Source organism: Sarcophilus harrisii, chromosome 2, assembly GCF_902635505.1.
Source record: "Sarcophilus harrisii chromosome 2, mSarHar1.11, whole genome shotgun sequence".
Taxonomy (NCBI): domain Eukaryota; kingdom Metazoa; phylum Chordata; class Mammalia; order Dasyuromorphia; family Dasyuridae; genus Sarcophilus; species Sarcophilus harrisii.
In genome coordinates, this window is record NC_045427.1 from 431,624,601 (window position 1) to 431,645,801 (window position 21,201).

The 21,201-nt window shown below is 37.9% G+C and overlaps 1 protein-coding gene across 1 annotated transcript in view; it reads right to left on the reverse strand.

Moving 5' to 3' along the window:
- Positions 1-13,562: 13,562 nt before the first annotated feature.
- Positions 13,563-21,201, reverse strand: part of TGM2 (transglutaminase 2) — a 56,710-nt gene continuing 49,071 nt past the window's right edge. The window contains exons 13-15 of the mRNA XM_031954072.1: positions 19,156-19,270; positions 17,903-18,039; positions 13,563-15,641 (exon numbers count right to left, since the gene is read on the reverse strand). Of these exons, the coding sequence (XP_031809932.1) occupies positions 15,494-15,641; positions 17,903-18,039; positions 19,156-19,270 (400 nt within the window). The 3' untranslated portion in view covers positions 13,563-15,493. The remainder of the gene's footprint in view (positions 15,642-17,902; positions 18,040-19,155; positions 19,271-21,201) is intronic.

The following is a 21,201-nucleotide window of genomic DNA, read 5'->3' on the forward strand; positions in this document are numbered from 1 at the left end:
GAATTCGATCAGTTTTTATCTTAATAGCAGGAATACAATTGTATTATCTGTATTCCTCTATTATTCCTTCAATAGATAATAAGCTCCACGTAGACTGGTACCTTGTCTTATCTAAAGTTTGTATCTATCAAAATACTGAGCCCAGAGCTCTCTGCATAGAGCAGATGTGTTTTAAAAATAAAAAGTGATTGCTGAATGAATGATGAGAAAGGTATAACAGAAAACCATACAATTGGAGACAGGAGACATGGGTTTTAGTCTCAACTCCACTACTGACTTTGTATGAAATTCCTGTCTGGGATTCTTGAATAGGAAGGAATTTAACTGTATAATATGACTCAGACTGCCTATAATTCTGTAGTACATTTCTTGGGTGATTTGATTTGTATCAGACTCAGTAAAGGGGAAAGGAGTTATGATCTTCTTGGACCAAGAGGGTATGAATGTTCACTTGCCCTGAGATGTAGAAGAATTCAGTAGTGCTCTTCCTTCTTGTCCAGTAAATAAGTTAAGTCCTGTGGTTGGGGGGCCATTGCATATTGTATGAGGTATTTCCAGTGAAGGGGGAAAAGGCCAAACTTTGTTAACAAGTCTGGATTAAGACCCCCTTAGAGTGGGGGAAGTCCTTGTTTCTACCCTCAGAGAAATGAGTTGCACCTACTGCTGTGTGCAGTAGTCAATACAGTAATCAACCATGACTGCCAAGGACCGATGATGAAACATAGTGCCCTCTTCCTGACTGAGGTGTATTAGAATCAAGGTGCGGTTTTTTTCTTTATTTGGGGAGGGGTGAAGAAAGAGATATCATGAGTATTGCCTTTCCTCCAAAAAAAAAAAAATGCAGTCATAAAAGCATTTTTTGAATTCACAGAAAAGTTCAGATTTTTAAAAAATGGACATCTTTGAAAATAACATGTTAAAATGTGTGTATTTTATTTAAAGTATTTTAGTATTTATTTAAAAAGCATGATGTAAATAAAGGTTTGCAGTTTCACATATTCATATTTTTTTGTGTGAAAATATTTTCTCATCTTTTGATCATTAAATTTGAAATAAAAAGGTTTTGGCATTCTCATTAAAGAATTTTTTAAATGATTCTTAAGGTCCCTTTCTATTCTAAGATCCTTGACCTTTCATTATTTCTATGTAGTTAACCCTAACCCCTTCTACTTCCCTCCTCTTTCCTACCCCAAGGTGCTGGAAGAAATAATAAATTTACATTTTCTGGATCTACTACAAATTCACATTCCTTATCTAACATGAGTTTAATACACATTGTTATAGGAAAATCCAACTCATTTTTTGTTCCCATCACTTTCCTTATAGTATCTGTTCCAAATGTTCTCTCCTTTCTCCCTCCCTCTCCACCCCAGATTTTACTTCTGAATTGCTACTTCATTGAGAGGGTTGGGACGATCATGGGTTTAGAGTTGAGAGGGACTCAGATGTCATCTGGTTAAGCACCTTGCCCATACCAGGATATGGTAAGTCAAGGATTCAAACTGTCTATAGACAGTTTGAATTGCACCAGTGCAATATGCTGCCACCAGATGCAGGTTCTCTCACTTCCCCTCATCTGTTGCTTTCATCTTTTCAGTGTTTTCACATTCCTTCCTACTTCCTTCTGGTGTTGAAGTAATAAGTCTTCCTTGTTAATGAACACCCCTTAGCCAGGTAGATGGAATTGGTTCCCTGTAAAATAGCCATGGAGCACTGCATGTGGAGGTTTGTGACTCCTGATTGGCTGAGAGACCTCTCCAGCTGTGATCCTGGGTACATTTAGGAAATAACTGAATGAGAGGGGCAAGTGGCCATGTGGGGAAAATCCAGCACTCCAACACATTTCTTGATGCTCAGTGTTTTTGCAATCTCAGATATTGCTGAAAGTAAACTTCTTAGGCATGATGATTTTCTTACTGATATCTTTGCTACTGAGTCCTTGACTCTTGTATTTTCTCTCATCCAATCTATATTATTTCATCAGTTAACAGTTGCTTTGATAAACATTTGTTCACTATTATCCATGATTGTCCTTTTCATAATTTTTTTTTTTTTATTATAGTAACTTTTTATTGACAGAATCCATGCCAGGGTAATTTTTTTTTTTTTTACAACATTATCCCTTGTACTCACTTCTGTTCCGATTTTTCCCTCCCACCCTCTACCCCCTCCCCTAGATGGCAAGCAGTCCTATATATGTTGAATATGTCCTAGTATATCCTAGATACAATGTATGTGTGCAGATCCAAACAGTTTTCTTGTTGCACAGGGAGAATTGGATTCAGAAGGTATAAATAACCCGGGAATAAAAACAAAAATGCAAACAGTACACATTCATTTCCCAGTGTTTTTTTCTTTGGGTGTAGCTGCTTCTGTCCATCATTGATCAATTGAAACTGAGTTAGGTCTCTTTGTCAAAGAAATCCACTTCCATCAGATTATATCTTCATACAGTATCGTTGTTGACGTATATAATGATCTCTTGGTTCTGCTCATTTCACTTAGCATCAGTTCATGTAATTCTCTCCAAGCCTCTCTGTATTCATCCTGCTGGTCATTTCTTACAGAACAATAATATTCCATAACATTCATATACCACAATTTACCCAACCATTCTCCAATTGATGGGCATCCATTCATTTTCCAGCTTCTAGCCACTACAAACAGGGCTGCCACAAACATTTTGGCACATACTGGTCCCTTTCCCTTCTTTAGTATCTCCTTGGGGTATAAGCCCAGTAGAAACACTGCTGGATCAAAGGGTATGCACAGTTTGATAACTTTTTGGGCATAATTCCCGATTGCTCTCCAAAATGGTTGGATTTGTTCACAACTCCACCAACAATGTATCAGTGTCCCAGTTTTCCCACATCCCCTCCAACACTCATCGTTATTTTTTCCCGTCATCTTAGCCAATCTGACAGGTGTGTAGTGGTAACTCAGAGTTGTCTTAATTTGCATTTCTCTGATTAATAATGATTTGGAACACTCTTTCATATGAGTGGTAATAATTTCAATTTCATCATCTGAAAATTGTCTGTTCATATCCTTTGACCATTTATCAATTGGAGAATGGCTTGGTTTCTTATAAATTAGAGTCAGTTCTCTATATATTTTGGAAATGAGGCCTTTATCAGAACCTTTAACTGTGAAGATGTTTTCCCAGTTTGTTGCTTCCCTTCTAATCTTGTTTACATTAGTTTTGTTTGTACAGAAGCTTTTTAATTTGATGTAATCAAAATTTTCTATTTTGTGATCAATAATGTTCTCTAGTTCGTCTTTAGTCACAAATTTCTTCCTCTTCCACAAGTCTGAGAGATAAACTCTCCTATGTTCCTCCAATTTGTTTATAATCTCGTTCTTTATGTTTAAATCATGGACCCATTTTGATCTTATCTTGGTATATGGTGTTAAGTGTGGGTCCATGCTTAATTTCTGCCCTACTAATTTCCAGTTATCCCAGCAGTTTTTGTCAAATAATGAATTCTTATCCCAAAAGTGAGGATCTTTGGGTTTGTCAAACACTAGATTGCTATAGTTGACTATTCTGTCTTGTGAACCTAACCTGTTCCACTGATCAACTAATCTATTTCTTAGCCAATACCAAATGGTTTTGGTGACTGCTGCTTTATAATATAGTTTTAGATCAGGTACAGCTAGGCCACCTTCATTTGATTTTTTTTTCATTAATTCTTTTGAGATTCTTGACCTTTTATTATTCCATATGAATTTTGTTGTTATTTTTTCTAGATCATTAAGATATTTTCTTGGAAGTCTGATTGGTATAGCACTAAATAAATAGATTAGTTTAGGGAGTATTGTCATCTTTATTATATTTGCTCGACCTATCCAGGAGCACTTGATATTTTTCCAGTTGTTTAAGTCTGACTTTATTTGTGTGGAAAGTTTTTTGTAATTTAGCTCATATAATTCCTGACTTTCCTTTGGTAGATAGATTCTCAAATATTTTATGCTGTCGACAGTTATTCTGAATGGAATTTCTCTTTTCATAATATTTTTGAGGATAGGAACTAAATTGACCAAAAGTTAGTTAACTTCTTTCCTCCCCTTTGGAACAATCAAGGGAAATTTTGTTTTGTTTTATTTTGTTTTTTTTTTTTAATCCAAATTCCTCAAAAAGAGCTAAGCAACTTATTTGGTGGTTCTGTCATGTCTGAGTCTTTGGACATATGGCAATACTGCTTTGGGGTTTTTTTTGGCAAGGATACCGGAGTCTACCCTTTACTTTTCCAGTGGATTAAGGCAAACAAAATTTGTCCAGAGTTTTCTGGGGCACAGCTTGTGTCTGAGGCTAGATTTGAACTCAGATCTTCCTGAATCTAGGCCCACCATTTTTTCCACTGTGCCACCTGCCTATCATTAGCTCCCATCTATTCAATTGTCTTCACTCTGTAAATAATTCTCAGATTTAACAATTGTCTATTAGATATCTCAAAATGGATGTCATACAGATGTCTTAAACTCATCAAGTCTAAAATGGAACTCATTATGATACTCAAAAAATTCCACTGGCTCCCTATGACCGCTATAATCAAATGGCTCAAAAGGTTCTTCATGGCATAATCCCCTTCTACTTTTGTACTCCCTTTACATCTTAGACCTTTCTACATATTCTTTGATACAGTGATACCAGCTTCCTTGCTGTTCCTTGGATAAGACACTCCCATTTCCCAACTCTAGCATTTTAATTGACTGGTCCCCCATGACTGAAATGTTCTCCCTTCTCATCCCCACCTCCTGAATTTCCTGGTTTCTTCAAGTCTCAGATAAAATTCTACTTTCTCTAAGAATCTTTTTCCAGTCTTTTGATCATTTCCAATTTATCTAGTTCGTAGATAGTAGTTTACATGTTTTTTCCCTTATTAGACTATGATCTCCTTGAAAGCAGGGACTCCCCTCAATCATCTTTTTTGTATCCCCATGACTTAGCATAGTTCCTAGAACTTATTAGGCACTGGAACATTTGTTGATATTTCTAATTACATCTAAATTCTATGTCCTTTCTTGAGAACTTGCCTTTTTAAAGTACCCCTCTCATTCATATTCAGTCATTCTCTCCTGCCTCTACCCTTCCTCCTAGCCTCAGCATATTCAGATATACCCAATCCTAAAAAACTTTCCTTTGGATCTGCTCCTCTGTAAACCTATCATCCTGTGGCTTCTGTTTTCTGTACTAGTTGCCTTCTTGATCACCCTTTAAATCTTTTTTTTTCAATCTGGTGTTTGTCCATACCACTCTACCAAAAGAGGTCTCTCAAAATTCACTCATGATCTTTAAAAAATAATCTTTGTGTGTGTGTGTGTGTGTGTGCGCACGCGCGCGGGCGCTTGTCTGTCCTTGATTCTTTCTTCTCGTGGCTTTAATGCCACTATATTGTCATAATTCTCTTCTTGCCCTTTTAAGCATGCTTTCTCTGTCTCTTTCAATGACTACTTATCCCCTTTTCCCTTAAAAAAAAAATAGATGTTCTATTCTCTTATTTGGCAATTCCATTCATTACCACTTTTAGGTGATATTTTTCTGATCACCAACCTAATTTCTCCCTAGAATTTCAGTCCTATATTTGGCCTACTAGACCTGAATGTTTTAATGGCATTTCTAACCCAATATTAGAACCTAATTCCAAAAAGGATCTTAATATTTTTTTCTTAAAAACTTGATTTTTTCCTTTATTTAACGGCATTTCCCTACTTGTTTAATGTTAACATTATTATTAACCTCCCTAGCTTGTAACAAATCTTAGAATCATCTTCAATTCTTTGCTCCTTTTCATACCACGTATATCCAGTTAACTAACAATTCTTTCATTTCTACATCTACAATATCTCTTTTATCTCTCCCCTCTCTCCACTCCCATTGCTACTATCTTGTTCAGGCTCTTATCCATTCTCTTTTAGTACATAAAAATGTTGACAGCAAATTTTTCTGTTAAAAGATACCATTTGAAATTGAGTCAAATTTATAATAAAAGCAACTCTTGCCCAATTAGTAAATGGTTCACAGTATATGAACAAGCAATTTCTAGAGGAAGAAATCTAAGTTATCAATAGTAATATTAAGAAAATATTTTAAATCACACCTAATTAGAGAAATGCACATGAAAACAACTTTAAGGTACTGCCTTATATTCAAAAGATTGGACAAGATGATAAAAGATAAAGGAAGTCAAGAATTGCTAGAGGGGATGTGGGAAAACAGACATTAATGTCTTATGTTAAGACATTACTAATGTCTTAATCAGCACTATGAACTAGTCCATTCTGGAAAGCAATTTAGAACTATGTTCCAAAAGCTATTAAACTATGCATATTATTTAATCCAGCAATACCACTACTAGGTCTATATCCCAAAAGGATGAAAGGAAATGGAAAAGGATCCTAGATACAATATTTACAGCGGGTTTTTTTTTTTTTTTTTTTTTTTTTTTTTTTTTTTTTTTTTTTTTTTTTTGTGGTAACAAAGAATTGGAAACTAAGGGGATGCCCATTAATTGGGGAATGGCTAAACAAGTTGTGTTATATAAATGTGATGGAATACTATTATGCTGTAAGATATGATGAAGGTTTTAGAGAAACCTAGGAAGATTTGTGAATTGATGCAAAGTGAAGTGAGAAGAGCCAGGAGATCAGTTAATCTGCTGTTTAAAAAAAAAAGATAATCAGCTATAAGAGAAATTTTGATCAACACAATGACCCACTACAATTCCAAAGGACTTCCAAAGGAAGCATGCTCTTCACCTAGAGGTAGAGTACTGATGGATGCAGAACACAAATGGAAGTATGCGTTTTCCTCTACCTCTCCCTCCCTTCTCCCCTCTTTTCTCTCTCTCTCTCTCTCTCTCTCTCTCTCTCTGTCCCTCTCTTTCTGTGTGTTTGTGTGTGTGTCTGTCTTCCTCTGTTTCTGTTTCTCTGTCTCTTTCCCTCTCATTTTCTATGACTAGAGTTGTGTAATGGAATTTGTTTTCCTTGCCTTCTCTGGTGGGTGGGGAAGGGAGAGGAAGAAGGGAGTTACTTGAGAACTGAAAATAAAATGAAAACAAGGAGGAAAACATTTTGAATCATAGTTGTATTTTTAAATAAAAAATGAAGCTTCTGGACTCCTCAGAATGATGTTCTTCAACGAATAAAATAAAAACATACAGGATTTTAAAGCCAATTGTATTTAAATAAAGTTATATGTATGTATAAAGTATATAAACTCCAGATTAAGAATGCCTCCCTAATCTAGCCTCATGCTAATCCATCCTCCAAACTATCAGTATTTTTTAATATGCCTCTATGATCATGACCACTACTGAAAAAAAGCAAAAACTTTTTGTGGCTCCCCTCAGTCATTCAAGATCCTCAAATCTAGTTTCAACCACTCTATCTAGAGTTATTTCAGACTACTTTCCTTTCATCTTTCTGTATTCCAGGCAAATTGAAAAACTCTCTTCCTCATACTTTTCTCGGAACTAGACTATATTCTGCCACTTCCTCTCTTACTTGAAATCCCTCCCATTAAGGATCAACTCAGATGCCCCTTCACCCATGAAACTTTTTCTTACTTTCCCCCAGCCACCCTTCAAAGGGTTCTCTCAAATTTGTCATCAAATTTTGCCTGGCTTTCTTCTTCGCATTTATCTCATTTTCCAATGTATCAGAGCTGTTTGTGTGATAACTTCTTTGTTATTTTATATCTTCTTCAGTATAGGATCTTGAATAAATAGTAGCAGGCACTAAATAAATAGTAGTTAAATTAGAAATTTTATGATTTTACCTCAATGTTCATAAGCTACAGGACCTACCTTTTTATGAATCTCAAGTTGCAGTAGAAATAGCACTGAGCCTGAAGTAGGGTAGCATTGGTTCTAGTCCTAGCTGTTCTACTTTTTCAGCTAGTCAGTACCTACTGCATAAACTTTGGACAAATCCTTTACTCTGGGCTTTATGTTCATGTTCCAGAAAATGAGTATGTTTGCCTAGATGGTCTTTTTGACATTCTATGCTTCTAAATACAAAAAAGGAAATGATGGATGGATAGGAAGGGTAGAAATGATAGAATGTGACTTAAAACATATTCCCTAAATATGGTCTGGGAACTACTGTTTCAAGGTAATCTGATGAGGACTAAATGTTAGTTTTAATTACTTGAATGTTGCTTTTCACTAGTACTTTGAATTGATTTGTTTGTGCAATTGATATGAAGTTTTCATCACATTATAAGGAAAAATGATCCCAGACTTAGAAGGGACCTTTGTCTAGGTGACATTGATATAGGCAACTGGACAAGGCAAAATAAAAAGTACATTGGATTTAAATCAGAGGATCAGAATTCTCTCTCTATCACTGATTTAGTTCTGATTTTAAGCAATTCATCTCACCTTTCTGGATTTGTTTCCCCATTGGTAAAATGAGGGGTTTAAGGTGGGTAATTTTTATGTTTTTTTCCTAGCTTTACATCCTGTGATCCTAGCTGTGATGTTGATTTGAGAGAGCTCATCTCATCCCTATCTCTGCCCAAAGCAGAGATGGAGAAGGACTTGCTGAAATAAAGAAGAGGGATGAGGAATCTAGTAGAGAGAGGTTGCTAAGAGACATTCAGGGTGAAGGGAAGACAATCAATGAGAGGAAGAAATTTTAGGCCATGATCAAAGATGGAGTCCTGAGCTTGCTCAGAGCTCTAGTAAGACAAAAGTTCCTGGCAAAATAGTAAAAGAAGCATGGGTTTATCTGGAGCTCCTGCTCCCCTCTCCAGCACCCAATATTCTTTTACCTAGGAGGGACACTTCTAATAAATTTCATTGCCTGCCTATACATATTTACATATGTGTATATACTATATATAATGTATAGGTGTCAAGGCATAGCTATGAGTACACTTGCCTTCACACTTCTTTGAGAATTTGAATAGAAGTGTATGTATAGCAGGGATGAGGAAATAGGAAGGAAGAAGACATTAGGGAGAAAGTCCTCAGTGTATTTTCTTGTGGCAGTGTCTTTCTGAGGAGTATAAAGACTAGATTAAGTATGTGTGTGTGTTTGTGCATGCATGTGTTTATGCATGTGTATATTCACATTCTAGTTCTCCTGATATGATTCAATGAATGGGAAATGAACTGTGATAGTTTAAGGTGAAACTCAATGTACAACAAGTATAATCTGTTATAAAATGGAGAAATTTACTAGTCTGTTTCTATGAAGGAAAAGCTTTCAATATTCTGGGACTCCAGGATCTGCAACTGAGATAGTTAAGCATTGTTTTGTGAAGAAATAATATGCTTATTGTCTACATAACCTCTGGCTCAGTATTCTCATGAATGTTGTCATGGAAACATGAATTAGACTCCCTTTGTGGTGGAGGAGTTCTCCTGGACCATGAGTGACATCTTGGGGACGAAAATGTGAGGGATTGATTAACCCTTAAGTATTTGTCATTTGGGGAGCTCCACATAGATTCAAGATTCATTTGAGTTTAATTTTTTTGAGTTAGCTTGTTTACCTTATTTTAAGATTGATTTGGGCCCCATTATTTAGCTTTTGCCTATTTCCATAAAAAAAAAAAAAAAATTGGAGGTTGTCTATGTTTTATGCTCCCCTGGAGGTATTTTGTCTGGACTCATGTTTGGGTTGTCCCATGTGTGGGAAGGATCAATGAAGGAATTTTCACCCAGGACAATTTGATTTCTCACCTAAAGGTCCATGAGTCTCTATGTGCTTTAGGAGCTCATTTGATGCTAGATTTTCTGTCCAAAAGAAGAAGTTTGTTTTTTCTTTCTTTCTTTTTTTTTCATTTTTCTGCTTAATTCAAATTTTGTTTAGTTTTTTTCCGAGTTGACTTGTGTGAAGACAAACTTTTATAAGTAGTAGACAGATAGTAGCCTATTTGTATTTGGAGGATAATTATGATCTCCAGTCATACCAGTTGTAGTAAATCTGAGTCCTCACAAAACAAAAACAGTAATCTAAAGTTATAATTTTGAGGTTGTTTAAGAACTGTGCTGAGTGAACTGCTTGGGACTCTGCATGGCATATAGAAGACCATTAGGCCATTAAGAATTATGAGTCATGTATTTTGTCAAGATTTTTTAGTATAAGAGATTAGGAATATACTTGAAAGGTTGTCATTTGAGCCTCCTCAGATTCCCAAAGGACTTTTATGAATTAGGAATGTGGATGGATATACTCAAAGCATTCCAGGTGATTTGCTAGAGATGACAAATATTTGAGAGGACCTTGAGGGTTTTGGATTCCTATGAAGCTAGGTCCTTTCTAGAGAGACATGTGCTCTAGACCTTTGCTAAACACATGTGCAACCAAAGACTCCTGACTGGTTCTTTCATCCCCATAACATAGATGTCAAAGCTGATTAGTGAGTGGGCCAAGAAGAGCCTTAGTAGGTAGGCTTTAAAAGAAGAGGACATCTTCATCTTTCTTCTCTTCCCCTTTGAGTATGTTATTTAGGACTCTGCCAGCTCTCCTTTGGATTTCCAGCAAAGGGAGAGGTAGAATTTATCTTTCTTTCACTTCCCCAGCAACAGCTGTGATAGTTGCAAGAAAATTGCAGTAAGAACATATGCTTATTTAAGTGAGCTAGATCTTAGACTTCAAGTCCCTAGTTGCCTTTTCTTCTTTGTGTTTCTTTTTCTGAATACATAAAACTAAGTAACAATCCTTAGAGATGGATGTTTCTAGCCTTGACAACTGCCTCATGAATTTGAGAGCTCTGGAGTCTTTGAATTAGGAGCTGGTTGTCTGGTGGGAAATGTTTTGTGCAATTATACCCAAGTCATAGGGGACAGCATAGCCATGCAGATGATCCTCCCTTGTTGTCCAGAAGAGCAGAACCTTGAATTGTTATTCAGACAGTATAGATGGAGGTAAAGCTAAAATCTGCACAGTAGTCCCACGAGTTTCTTGAGTATCTTTACTATAATAGTGGTGATCATTTGTAGTTTGTTTTAAAATGTGTTAATGCATACCTATGAGTGTTGTTTTAAGCATTTCATTTGTGGTAGAGGAAATATACAGTTGTCCTAAAATTTATATCTATCCTTTTCCCCAAAAGGATGCTTTTAACTTATTTTAGAGGACACTGTGGACATCAATCTCCCACAATATAACCATACCTAAGTTTTTACTTGGTACTACAGTACAGGTACATAATAAGCCAGAGACAATGAAAAAAACAAAAACCTGAACCTGAACCTCTTCTTGTAGGGATTAGGCTTCCCTTGGAATTCACTCAAATCCTCATAAGTCCAAAGCAGGAGTCCTTTGTGAGAACAGGGGCTCCTGGACTCATTAGTTTCTATAAAACCTGTCTTCTTCCTGCCCCAAAGGCATCAGTTCTCACATATGTACTTCAGTGTATGAGACAGTGCACTGTAGTAGAAACTGAATTTTTTGGAGTCACCGGTGTCAGCTGCCTTGTGTTCAAGTCCCAAACTAAACAACTCACTGTGTGACCTTTGCCCAGTCCTTAATTTCTCTGGACCTCATTTTTCTTTCTTGTTTTAGGGGAGTAGATGTGATGGTACCTGGAGTTCTTTCAACTTTATGAATTTGTGACTCTCTAGACTGATTTGGCTCTGGCCCTTTCCCAAAGGGAATTAGTATTTTGAAAGCTGAGCTGAAAGAGTATGATGCTTAATACAAACACTGACTGGCTAATGGTAGTAAGTTAGGCATCAACTGCAACCCCTGAGGTTAGAAGCTGATACCTACAGGAGCTGTTTTGAAAGAGAGGCTACAATTAAGATAAAAGAACTCGAGCTTACTCATGCCCACTGCTAAGTCCACAGTGCAGGGTGCATTGGATGACAGCTTGGGGTACTCTGGGATGCCACATAATCCTCTGCAAGCCTATAGAAGCTTATCATGATAACGATTAGCCTGGAATGGGCCAGTCAAGGGCATAGTGCCTGGTATTTTGGGCAAAGAACTTTAATTCCATTCCACTCATCATAGGACCATACTGTGTCAGAAGGGCTCTTAGAAAAAAAATAATACTTAACATAGTGCTTTACTGTGTTCCAGGCACTATGCTAAGTACTTTATAGGTATTTCATTTGATCCTCACAAACCTGAGAAGGTGCTTTTATTCCCATTTTACAGATAAGGAAACCTGTATGTGGATGGACTTCTTGAACATGTAATGTCAAACCTTAAAACAGGGAATATGGAAAGTGGAAGGAAGCCCAGAAAATACATTTTTAGAACTGGAAGAGACCTCTGAGACCATCTAATTCAACCTCTTCATTTTATAGATGGCCTAGAGAAAAGTTTACTATCTAGTGTAGGACACTGGGAAGGTCACTTAAACCTCTCTGGGTTTAATTAAATCTCTAATCTCCAAAGTCTCTTCTAGCTCTAAATCCTATAACTAAAAATGTGTTAGTGATTGAGCTAGACTGGAACCTCAGTCTTCTGGTTCACATTCCCAAACTCCTTCTGCCCCATGGTGATAGGTCGTCTTTGTTCACTTTCCTTTTGTCCCATTAGATCAGCACTGGGGCAGGGCATAGAAGGGGTTGAATTATGTGGCCGTTCAACTACATCTCCTGCTACTGCCCACCAAACCATGGGTGGATGTTGGAGTCCTACATGAAAGAGGAAGTTAAAAGACTTTCTAAAATAAACCAAGAACTAGTGTTTCAGGTGAAAAAATTTATTTTTCTTACTTCAGCATATGTGTACTACACAAGCATGCCCAAGTGGCTGGCAAATGCAGACATATGGGGACATATGGGCAAAAATGGCTCAAAAGCAAGTTCCCCTGCTCGCTTTGCTATAAAAAGCTTGATATAAACTATGGGACAGAATCAAATATCATTTTTTGCTCACATTTTAAAATCTTGTTTGAAGAAAACAGAATATTTCCCTAGTAGTAGTATCAAGTCTGAGTGAAACTACCAAAACCCTTCATGTCCTGTTTTCCAGATAGATACCATTTCATACTGATATAGTGCTTTACAGTTTTTTTTTTTTTTTTACAGTAGATTCATAACCATTATAAGATTCTCACAACAACCTTATAGAGAATTCTTATTCTCATTTTACAGACCAGGTAACAAAAGCCAGGAAAATTGACTGTCTGGGGTAATCATTTTTGTTAGAAGCAGGACTAGAATCCAGGTCCTCTGACTTTCAGTCTAGGAATTTTCTTCTACCTGAGTTTTTGTCTCCAAACACCTATACACATTTTGTGTTCTCTGTCTTTCTGAGGCTTGATATCCTGGTTCTAACTGGAGGCTGGAAGATGGTAGAGAATTAAAGAATGGTTCATTACTTTTCAGATTTTCAGATTCTAATCCAATTTCATTTACTAGACAGATCCTCAAATGTTGTGTGATACAGCTTGAAATTGAAGCAGGACATCTCTCCATGATACTCCAAGTGTCATCCATGAGTAGAATGTAATCTCTTTGAGGGCAAGCACTCTCATTTTTTTTTTTTTTAAATTTGTATCTCCAGAACCTCCTAGAACAGGGTAAGCACTGAATGCTTTTTAATTGGTTGATTTGCCTCTTTATAACTTTCCTCCATTGTTTGTAGTTCTGCCTTTTGGAAATAAGTCTGATTTTTTTTTTTTTTTGTAATAGTCTATGAAAGATTTAAAGGCAACTATCATCCCATTTCTCCTAGCCTTCACTAAGCTAAAAATCTCTAGCTTCTTCAACTTAAATGCATATATTCAGGTGGGTTCAGTACTCCTCACACTCTTGGTCCCTTTTTTCTGGCATATTGCTTCTCGTGAAATTAACCCTGTATTTTTTTAAGGCTATGCCATTGGCACACAAGTTTGGAAGATCTTATCACAGAATCCCTGGATCAGTGTTACAAGGAATCTTCAAATCCTTCTAGTCTGACCCCCTATCTGAATAAGAATTCTATCTTCAACATCCTTAAGCTTATTAGACCTTGATCAAAGATGTACAAGCTATAGCTTTGAAAACCTCTTCTCCTTGCTTTCCTATAAGTCTTCAGACTTGTGCTGAGAAGCTGAGCAACAAGGAGTGCCTGGGGTTAGGCACTGGGTTAAGCTAGTACAAAAGGTTGGGTCCTAAGAATCTCAGCTTTGCCCTTGAAAAGTCCAGTACAGTTACTGAAAAGGGTGGAAAAAAGAAAGGAGGAAGATATGGAAAAAGTAAGCTGACCAGAAGACATAATGACAAAGAGATTTAAGTGTGTAGGCAAATTGAGTATTACAGTCACCTGAGAGTTCTTGCAACCTAACAAGCAGATAGCCTAATGCCTTTAAGAATGAGGCAAATGGGCTCCCATGGCCTCTGGCCTCTGACATGTGAATAACTTGGCTCTTTGAATGACAGGATTATAGGCACTAGTCCAGAGTCTCAGAACTTGGTGGGAAGGGCAAGGTAAAGAGACAGGGGTGTTATGAGATTATCCAATCCAGTCACTTCCTTTCAGAGGAAGTAATGGAGGCTCAGAGATGGGAAATAGCTTGGCTAAGGTCACACAGTCAAGGAAGAAGTTGTATTAAAACCATAGAAATCCTGAATTAGAAGAAGCCTCAGTTCTAGTCCCTATCTCTGACAAATAAACTCTGTCCTTGAAGCTCTAGGAACAAAAGCTCATTTTACCTCTTGAGGCAGCTTCATTCCTTTATGGATTGGCCCTGGGTTTTTAAAATCTTTTTTTTTTTTTTTTTTGAGCTGAAATCTACCTTTCTGTAACTTCTATCAATTTCAGCAAAATGGGACCAAGCAAAAAAAAAAAAAAAAAACAAAAACAAAAACAAAACCATCTTCTATGTGAGCCCTACAGATATTTCAAAACCGCATCTTTGCCTCCTTACCCAGCCCAGGGAGCTTTCCACTACATCCTACTTATACTTTGATATGATACAGTCCCCACTATCAAGCTTCCTGATCCCTCCTCACTCAAGATGCCATCTTTTTGCTTGTCCAAACCTCCCGCTGTTTCCTTTAGCTCTGGGTGGGGCTAGCTGGGAGAAATAAAAAGGAGAGTATAGGTTGAAATTAATCATCCCGGTCTAGACCCATGGCCTGATGGTGGAAGAGGACACCTGACTGGGGCAAGGGGTGTTCTGTCTCTATAGAAGCATAATTGTAGGCCAAGGACAGGATATTACCTCTTCGACAGTCACTGTGCATCATGAGAAAAGGACCCTGAGGGAACATTAAAAACCCTCTCTTCTCAGGGGACTCTGAATTTTAGGAAGGATACTGAGCTAAAGGGATACAATCCACAGACTCTCTGACTCCCAAAGATGGCTGTTGACCATCTCTGATCCTGTAGACCCAGAGTGATGCAGAGAACCCTATAGGCCCTGGAACATAAGAAGAAGGGAAAGACTCTTGATTGAATTTTCTTGTTTTTGTGGGGTGCAGTTTGGGAGTTTTCTTACAGGGTGTGATTAGGCTCAGTTGTATAGGTTAAGATGGGTATGAGGAAATGGGGGTTTGCTCCCCATGCCTCTTAGCTGGTAAGCGGCTTCTCAGTTGAACTATGGTCCAACAATCACATTCCAGTAGCCCTTCACTCCCTTCATTTTGTCACTTTCGAAGTTCACCACCAGCTTGTGCAGTCCAGGCCATTGAGGCATCAGGTCCACTCGGGTTGTGACAATGTTTCCAGGTTCCACTGGGTCAGGGCTGGAAGAAACAAAGAGATGGTGGAGAATTGGTCCTGAGATGCTCTAGTGACTTCTTGCCAGATCTCTCAGGGCAATGCAGATAGGCTGGGCAAGGGGGTAGGAGCCGGGGAGGGATAGACATAGTTGCATCTAAACTTGTTTAGCTGACTTGATTTGAACCACCACTTTATGGGTTGCTAGAAGAGACCTTAGGCATCCTCTAGTCCCATTCCACCCATCACTTACCTCTATGTGCTCCTGTGTGTAAGTATATGTATGTTCATAACACGGTTATAAGTATGTACATGGATAGACTTTTAAAGCTTCTTAGAATTAGATGGGACCTCAGAAGTCATCTAGTTCACCCTCTTAATTTTATAGAGAGGAACTTGAGACTAAGAGAAGGAGTAATTGGGATACAATTCTGTATCTATGTGGCCATACTCATGGGGATGCAGAGAGTATGGATGCTTGCATATGGCTGTGGTGTAGGCATATGCTCACATGTACACATAGGTAGATATACGTGAATTATGGGTATTTGTCAGTATCAACAAACATATAGAGGGCAGCAGAGGGGAACCTAATTCTTGATCTGTTGTAATTAGACCAAAGGATAGGTCAGGCAAACCTGCCTGAGTTGGAAGTGGAGGTGGAGTGGATGTGTTGAAAAATTGTGGCTGGCCTATCTAAGGGGAATGTGAAACCTATATCTTTATCCCTTATGTAACCCAAGTTTCTGCATTCTCAGAGGTCACCAGGATTCCCCTCTCAGGATATATAAAAACCCTTTGTTTTCATTCTGGGCAGGGAGCAACAGTGACATGATTTGAGCTTGCTCTGGGCAAGTATCAGAAGGATGGGCCTGGCTTTACAGAGGGTGTATGTTAGTAAGATTTGTTAGGTTCATAATAGTCATCCCTTATTAAAGGGTAGTGACTAACCTTAAAGATCCAACTGAAATGCCACCTCTTATTTGAAGCTTCTTTTGATTTTTCCATATGGAGAATTCCATAATGAATTCTTTCTTTTTAAAGCTCCCACTATGACAAATTAGTCTTGTGCCCTGTGGCCCTTGGTAATATAAAAACTTTTTCTAGCTACTTCAAGTGTAGAGCCTCAGCCAGATGGGTGGCTCTTAGAATGCAGGTTTTTGGTCTGCTCTTTACCCATAATACAGATAAAAAGTTAGAACCAACTAAGAGGTGAGATTACTCAGTTGTTGGCTGGCTGATATATGGTAGAATAATATACTCTCAGTCATTCAATCTTTTCCTCTTCTATGCTGGGGAAGCTTCAGTCTCTAACCATAGGAGAAGCCAGCTTTAAACCTTCAACATCCCTGAACAGATAGGTCCCAGAATCTGAGAAGATCAGAGAACATCCAGACCAAGCTATTACCTGACTAGTAATACTTCATAAAACATTCCTAATGAATGGAATGAAGGCCTTTAATGATGGAGAATTCCCACCATCTAAGGCAAACCATTTCCTCTTTGTCAAGGAGTATTCTATATCAAGCTGAATTTTTTTTTCATTTAATTATGTCATTACTCCTAGTTATAAGAGTCACAAATTCTCAGACTTGAAATAGACTTCACAATTGATGTAATCCAACTGATCTTTAGACAATAAATAAATCTCTGACAAATGGTCATCTAGCTGGAACCAAACAGAATCTAATATTTCCCCTTAATCCTTTATAACTTGGACCCTTACTACATTCCCAGTGTTCTTACATCTTAAACCCCTCCATATACTTTTCTACCAAGTGACACTGGCCTCCTGGTTGTTCCTAAGGCATGACATTCCATCTAACATTTGAGAAAATTCTCACTGACTGTCTCTCATATCTGGATGTCTCCCTCTTTTATCTCTACCTCTTACCTTCTCTGACCCCTTTCAAGTCTCTTCAATTAAATTCTCACCTTCTTGCACAAATCTGTCTTCTCTTCATCTGGATTAATATAGATTCCAATACTTGATTCTATCACTCTTTGACTTGGACAAATAGTCATTTAGCTACCCCTGTGCCCTGTAAAGGGAGTATAAGATTGGACCAGATCCCTTACTTTGATGTCTACACCAATGATTTTCTAATTAATCTCAAATATTTCTTAAATTTCTAAATCCACAATCTTAGTTCCTTTGGCAGATCCTTGTCTGGCATGGTCTCCAGTAACTTTACTGTCCTAGTCACTAGAGAAATTAGTTTGTGATGACCTCCCATAAAGGAACTCCCCTCCCCCTGAAGCCCACTTGTGTGAAGGGGACACTTACATATGAACTATCTTCTGCACCGGAGTCAGCCCTGCTCCTTCTGCAGTAAAGATACAATTATCCAAGGGAACTGGGAGGGGGTTTTTAAGGGACAATTCAGCCACCAGCTTTCGAAGCTTTTTGGGTTCTCCTAGGATCTGCAAAGGACAGAAGAATGATATGAATTTCTGGAAAAATAACAATGAGGCAGGGCTATAGAGGTGAAGGAAGCTCTGATCTGGGGACCCAGAGACCTGAATTCTACTCCCACTTCTATTATGAGGCTTTGGGCAAATTCTTTCATTTCTTTCGATCTCTTTTGTCATATATAAGATGAAGATAACAATCCCTGCTCTAGCTCCATTCACAGAGCCATTGAAAGGATCATCATTAGTGATGAGTAAAGAGTAAAAGTTCTTATTTACTAATATAATTGACCTCCTGATTTCTGACTTTGAAGGCTCTTGCTACAGGTATACAACTTTCCAAGAACTAGGATCAGTGGCTCAGTTAAGAACATGGGTCTTAAATTGACCCATGTTACAGATTTGATCTTTGTGGGGGCCAGTTAATTTTGTTTTGTTCCAAGGCCACAGGAATTACCATGATTCTGGTTGTCCACTGCCATTAATGTCACAACTAGAAGGAACCTTAGAACACCAAAAATAGAATATCAGGACTAAAAGAAACATTAGAATATACAATATCAGACCCAGAAGGGAACTTCCAGTTCTTTTAATAACAATAACTAGATACAGAATGCAGTTTGTAAAATACTTTAGAAATGCCTCATTTTCCTCTCACAATGAGAGGTAAGCGCTGTTATCCTCATTTTACAGATGAGAAAACTGAGATAGACAGAAGTTGAATGACTTGCCCACCATCACAGATCTAGGAAGTGTGTAAGGCTGAATTTGAATTAAGGTTTTTCTGACTCCTAGTCAAATACTGTACACCACCCCGCTGCTTCCAAACCCATTTTATAGATAAAGAAGCTAAGGCAGAGAGAAACAGACAAAGAGACAGACAAAATAAGGCAAAAGTGACAGAGATAGAGACAGAGAGACAGAAAAAGCCAGAGATGCAATTAGCTATGCCCTGATTCTACCTCTGAGGGGAGGGGGAGAGAGGTAACTGAGCTCCATCTATGTCTGTTACTTTGTCCCTGGGAGCCCCCTTGGAGACTGCAGTGAAGGTGGCTGCCTCTCATTGCTTCCCCTTCATTTTGCCTCTGGCCTGTCCTTTGGGACAGAATGAACAATAGTCCTCCTTACCCTGATCTTGATTTCTGGATTCACCAGGTAGATGTCTCGCTCCGCCATCAGGAAAGTCTCGGACTGGAGGACTTGGAGGAGCATTTTCACTTTAATAAGTTCTTTCATCCAATAACTTAGATACAGAATGCAGTCTTAAAATATTAAATCTTCTCTGAAAAAAATAAGGAAAAGTTCATTTTTGACATTTAATTCATATTACAGATGAGAAAATGAGATAGACACAGTTATAGATATGACTATCCTAACTCCACATGCATATGTAGAATTATATATATGGCTGAATTTAATTAAGTTTTTGACTCCTAAATTAGAACTGTACACCCTGCTTGCTGACCTAGTTTATGAAACAAGCAAGCTCAAAAATTTGAAACTAAAAATGGATGTAAACAATATATCAATACGTCTGAAGAAATGACCAACAGGATGATTTCGAAAGGCCAGGATAGACTTACCGATATGCCTCTGAGGAAAGGAGAGGAACAGGCATCTATTCTTATTTGTCACAAACTAGATGATGACCAGTTCGATGGATCAGGCCATCCTAGCCATCATAATCATTTCCTAATGAGCGAATTGACCTGCCAGCTATAGCCAGAAAAAACTTGGGTACTAAAACCATTACATTTGATTTTGAATCCCAGTAGATTTACACACCTGCATTTGGAATTGCTCTCGACGGAGACTTGGACAATTTTCAGTTATTCTTTTGTCTCAAAATATTTTATTCATTCTTATTAGTATCTAAGTTATATTTTATATATTCTGGAAGAAAATAGGAATTCATTTTGCATTTATGATAGTAAATGGTGAAATATATACACAGAGGTTTGGAATGTATAATGCTGTAAATTACCATAATATCCTGTAAATAATATATTTAATGTAATAAAAAATAATCGTATCAAAATAGAAGAATCAAACAAAAGCTGAATAATTCATAAATAAAAAAAACTCCAAAATATTGACACTATAACAGATTTACTTCTTTTCTCCCTAAAGTTTCCTGAGAGCAGTGGCAGACCATAGCTGAGGTCTGTTTAAGGATCATTCCCTATCCTTTCGTTTATGTACATCTCCAGCTATAAACTAGGGTCCTTTTCATCTTTAACTGTTCACTTTCTCTAAATTCCCAGGCTGCTGCTAGACTTTCATCACCTCTTGCCAAGGACTGCTGAAACATCCTCCTAACCTGTCTTCCTACCTCCAGGAGGAGATTTCCTGACTTTTCTCCCACCTGTAACTTGCAGGGACACAAAGCCATAGTCCCCTTCTTTCTGCCCAACTCTAGAACAAGCGAACAATGGGCACTTACTTAATACCTAGCATACATGACCCTATGATTGGCATTAGGGAAAGATAGGAGATAAAATAGAATATAAAGCAGCCTTGGCTCGAAGTATTAAAGTTAGGGAGACCAAGAGAATGAAAGTGGTCATATTAGTATTGGAGGGACAGAGGTGGAAGGACCTATATCTGGGGAGGGAGGAGGAAAGCCCTAGAGCTATAGGAGTCAGAAAATCTTGTGCCTCAGGCATATAGGGAAGAAAAGTTTGCTCCTGTGCTTGGCCTGAAAACGTCAAATCATTTTGGGTTTAACTTCTGGTCCTCTCAGCTCATAGAAATGCCTTAAATCTCATCATCAAAAAAATAATAGCTGCAGGTAGTACAGCTGACAAGGTCCAGGATTTTGTTAATCTCAAGATTCCTTCTTAGAATCATATCTAGGGGTTGGGTGAATTCTTGGTCTTCATGGGTGGGAGATCACTGAAAGGCAACCAAAGGGAGGGAAAGGACTTTGGACTGGGAGTGGAAGCCCCACAATCAAGTACTTCTTACATGACCTGGAGAACGCCCCCCCCCCCCTCTTCCATTTTCATAAAGGGTCTTAGCTTTTTTTTACATGCAAAATGAGGTCAGAGTAGATTCCTTCTAGCTCTAGTCCATTCTCTTCTCCGAGTTTCCTTTTCTACATCTGTGAAATGGGGATGATGACCCTTGTACTAGTCATCCCAAAGACTTGTTCTAAGGATCCAAAGTAATAAT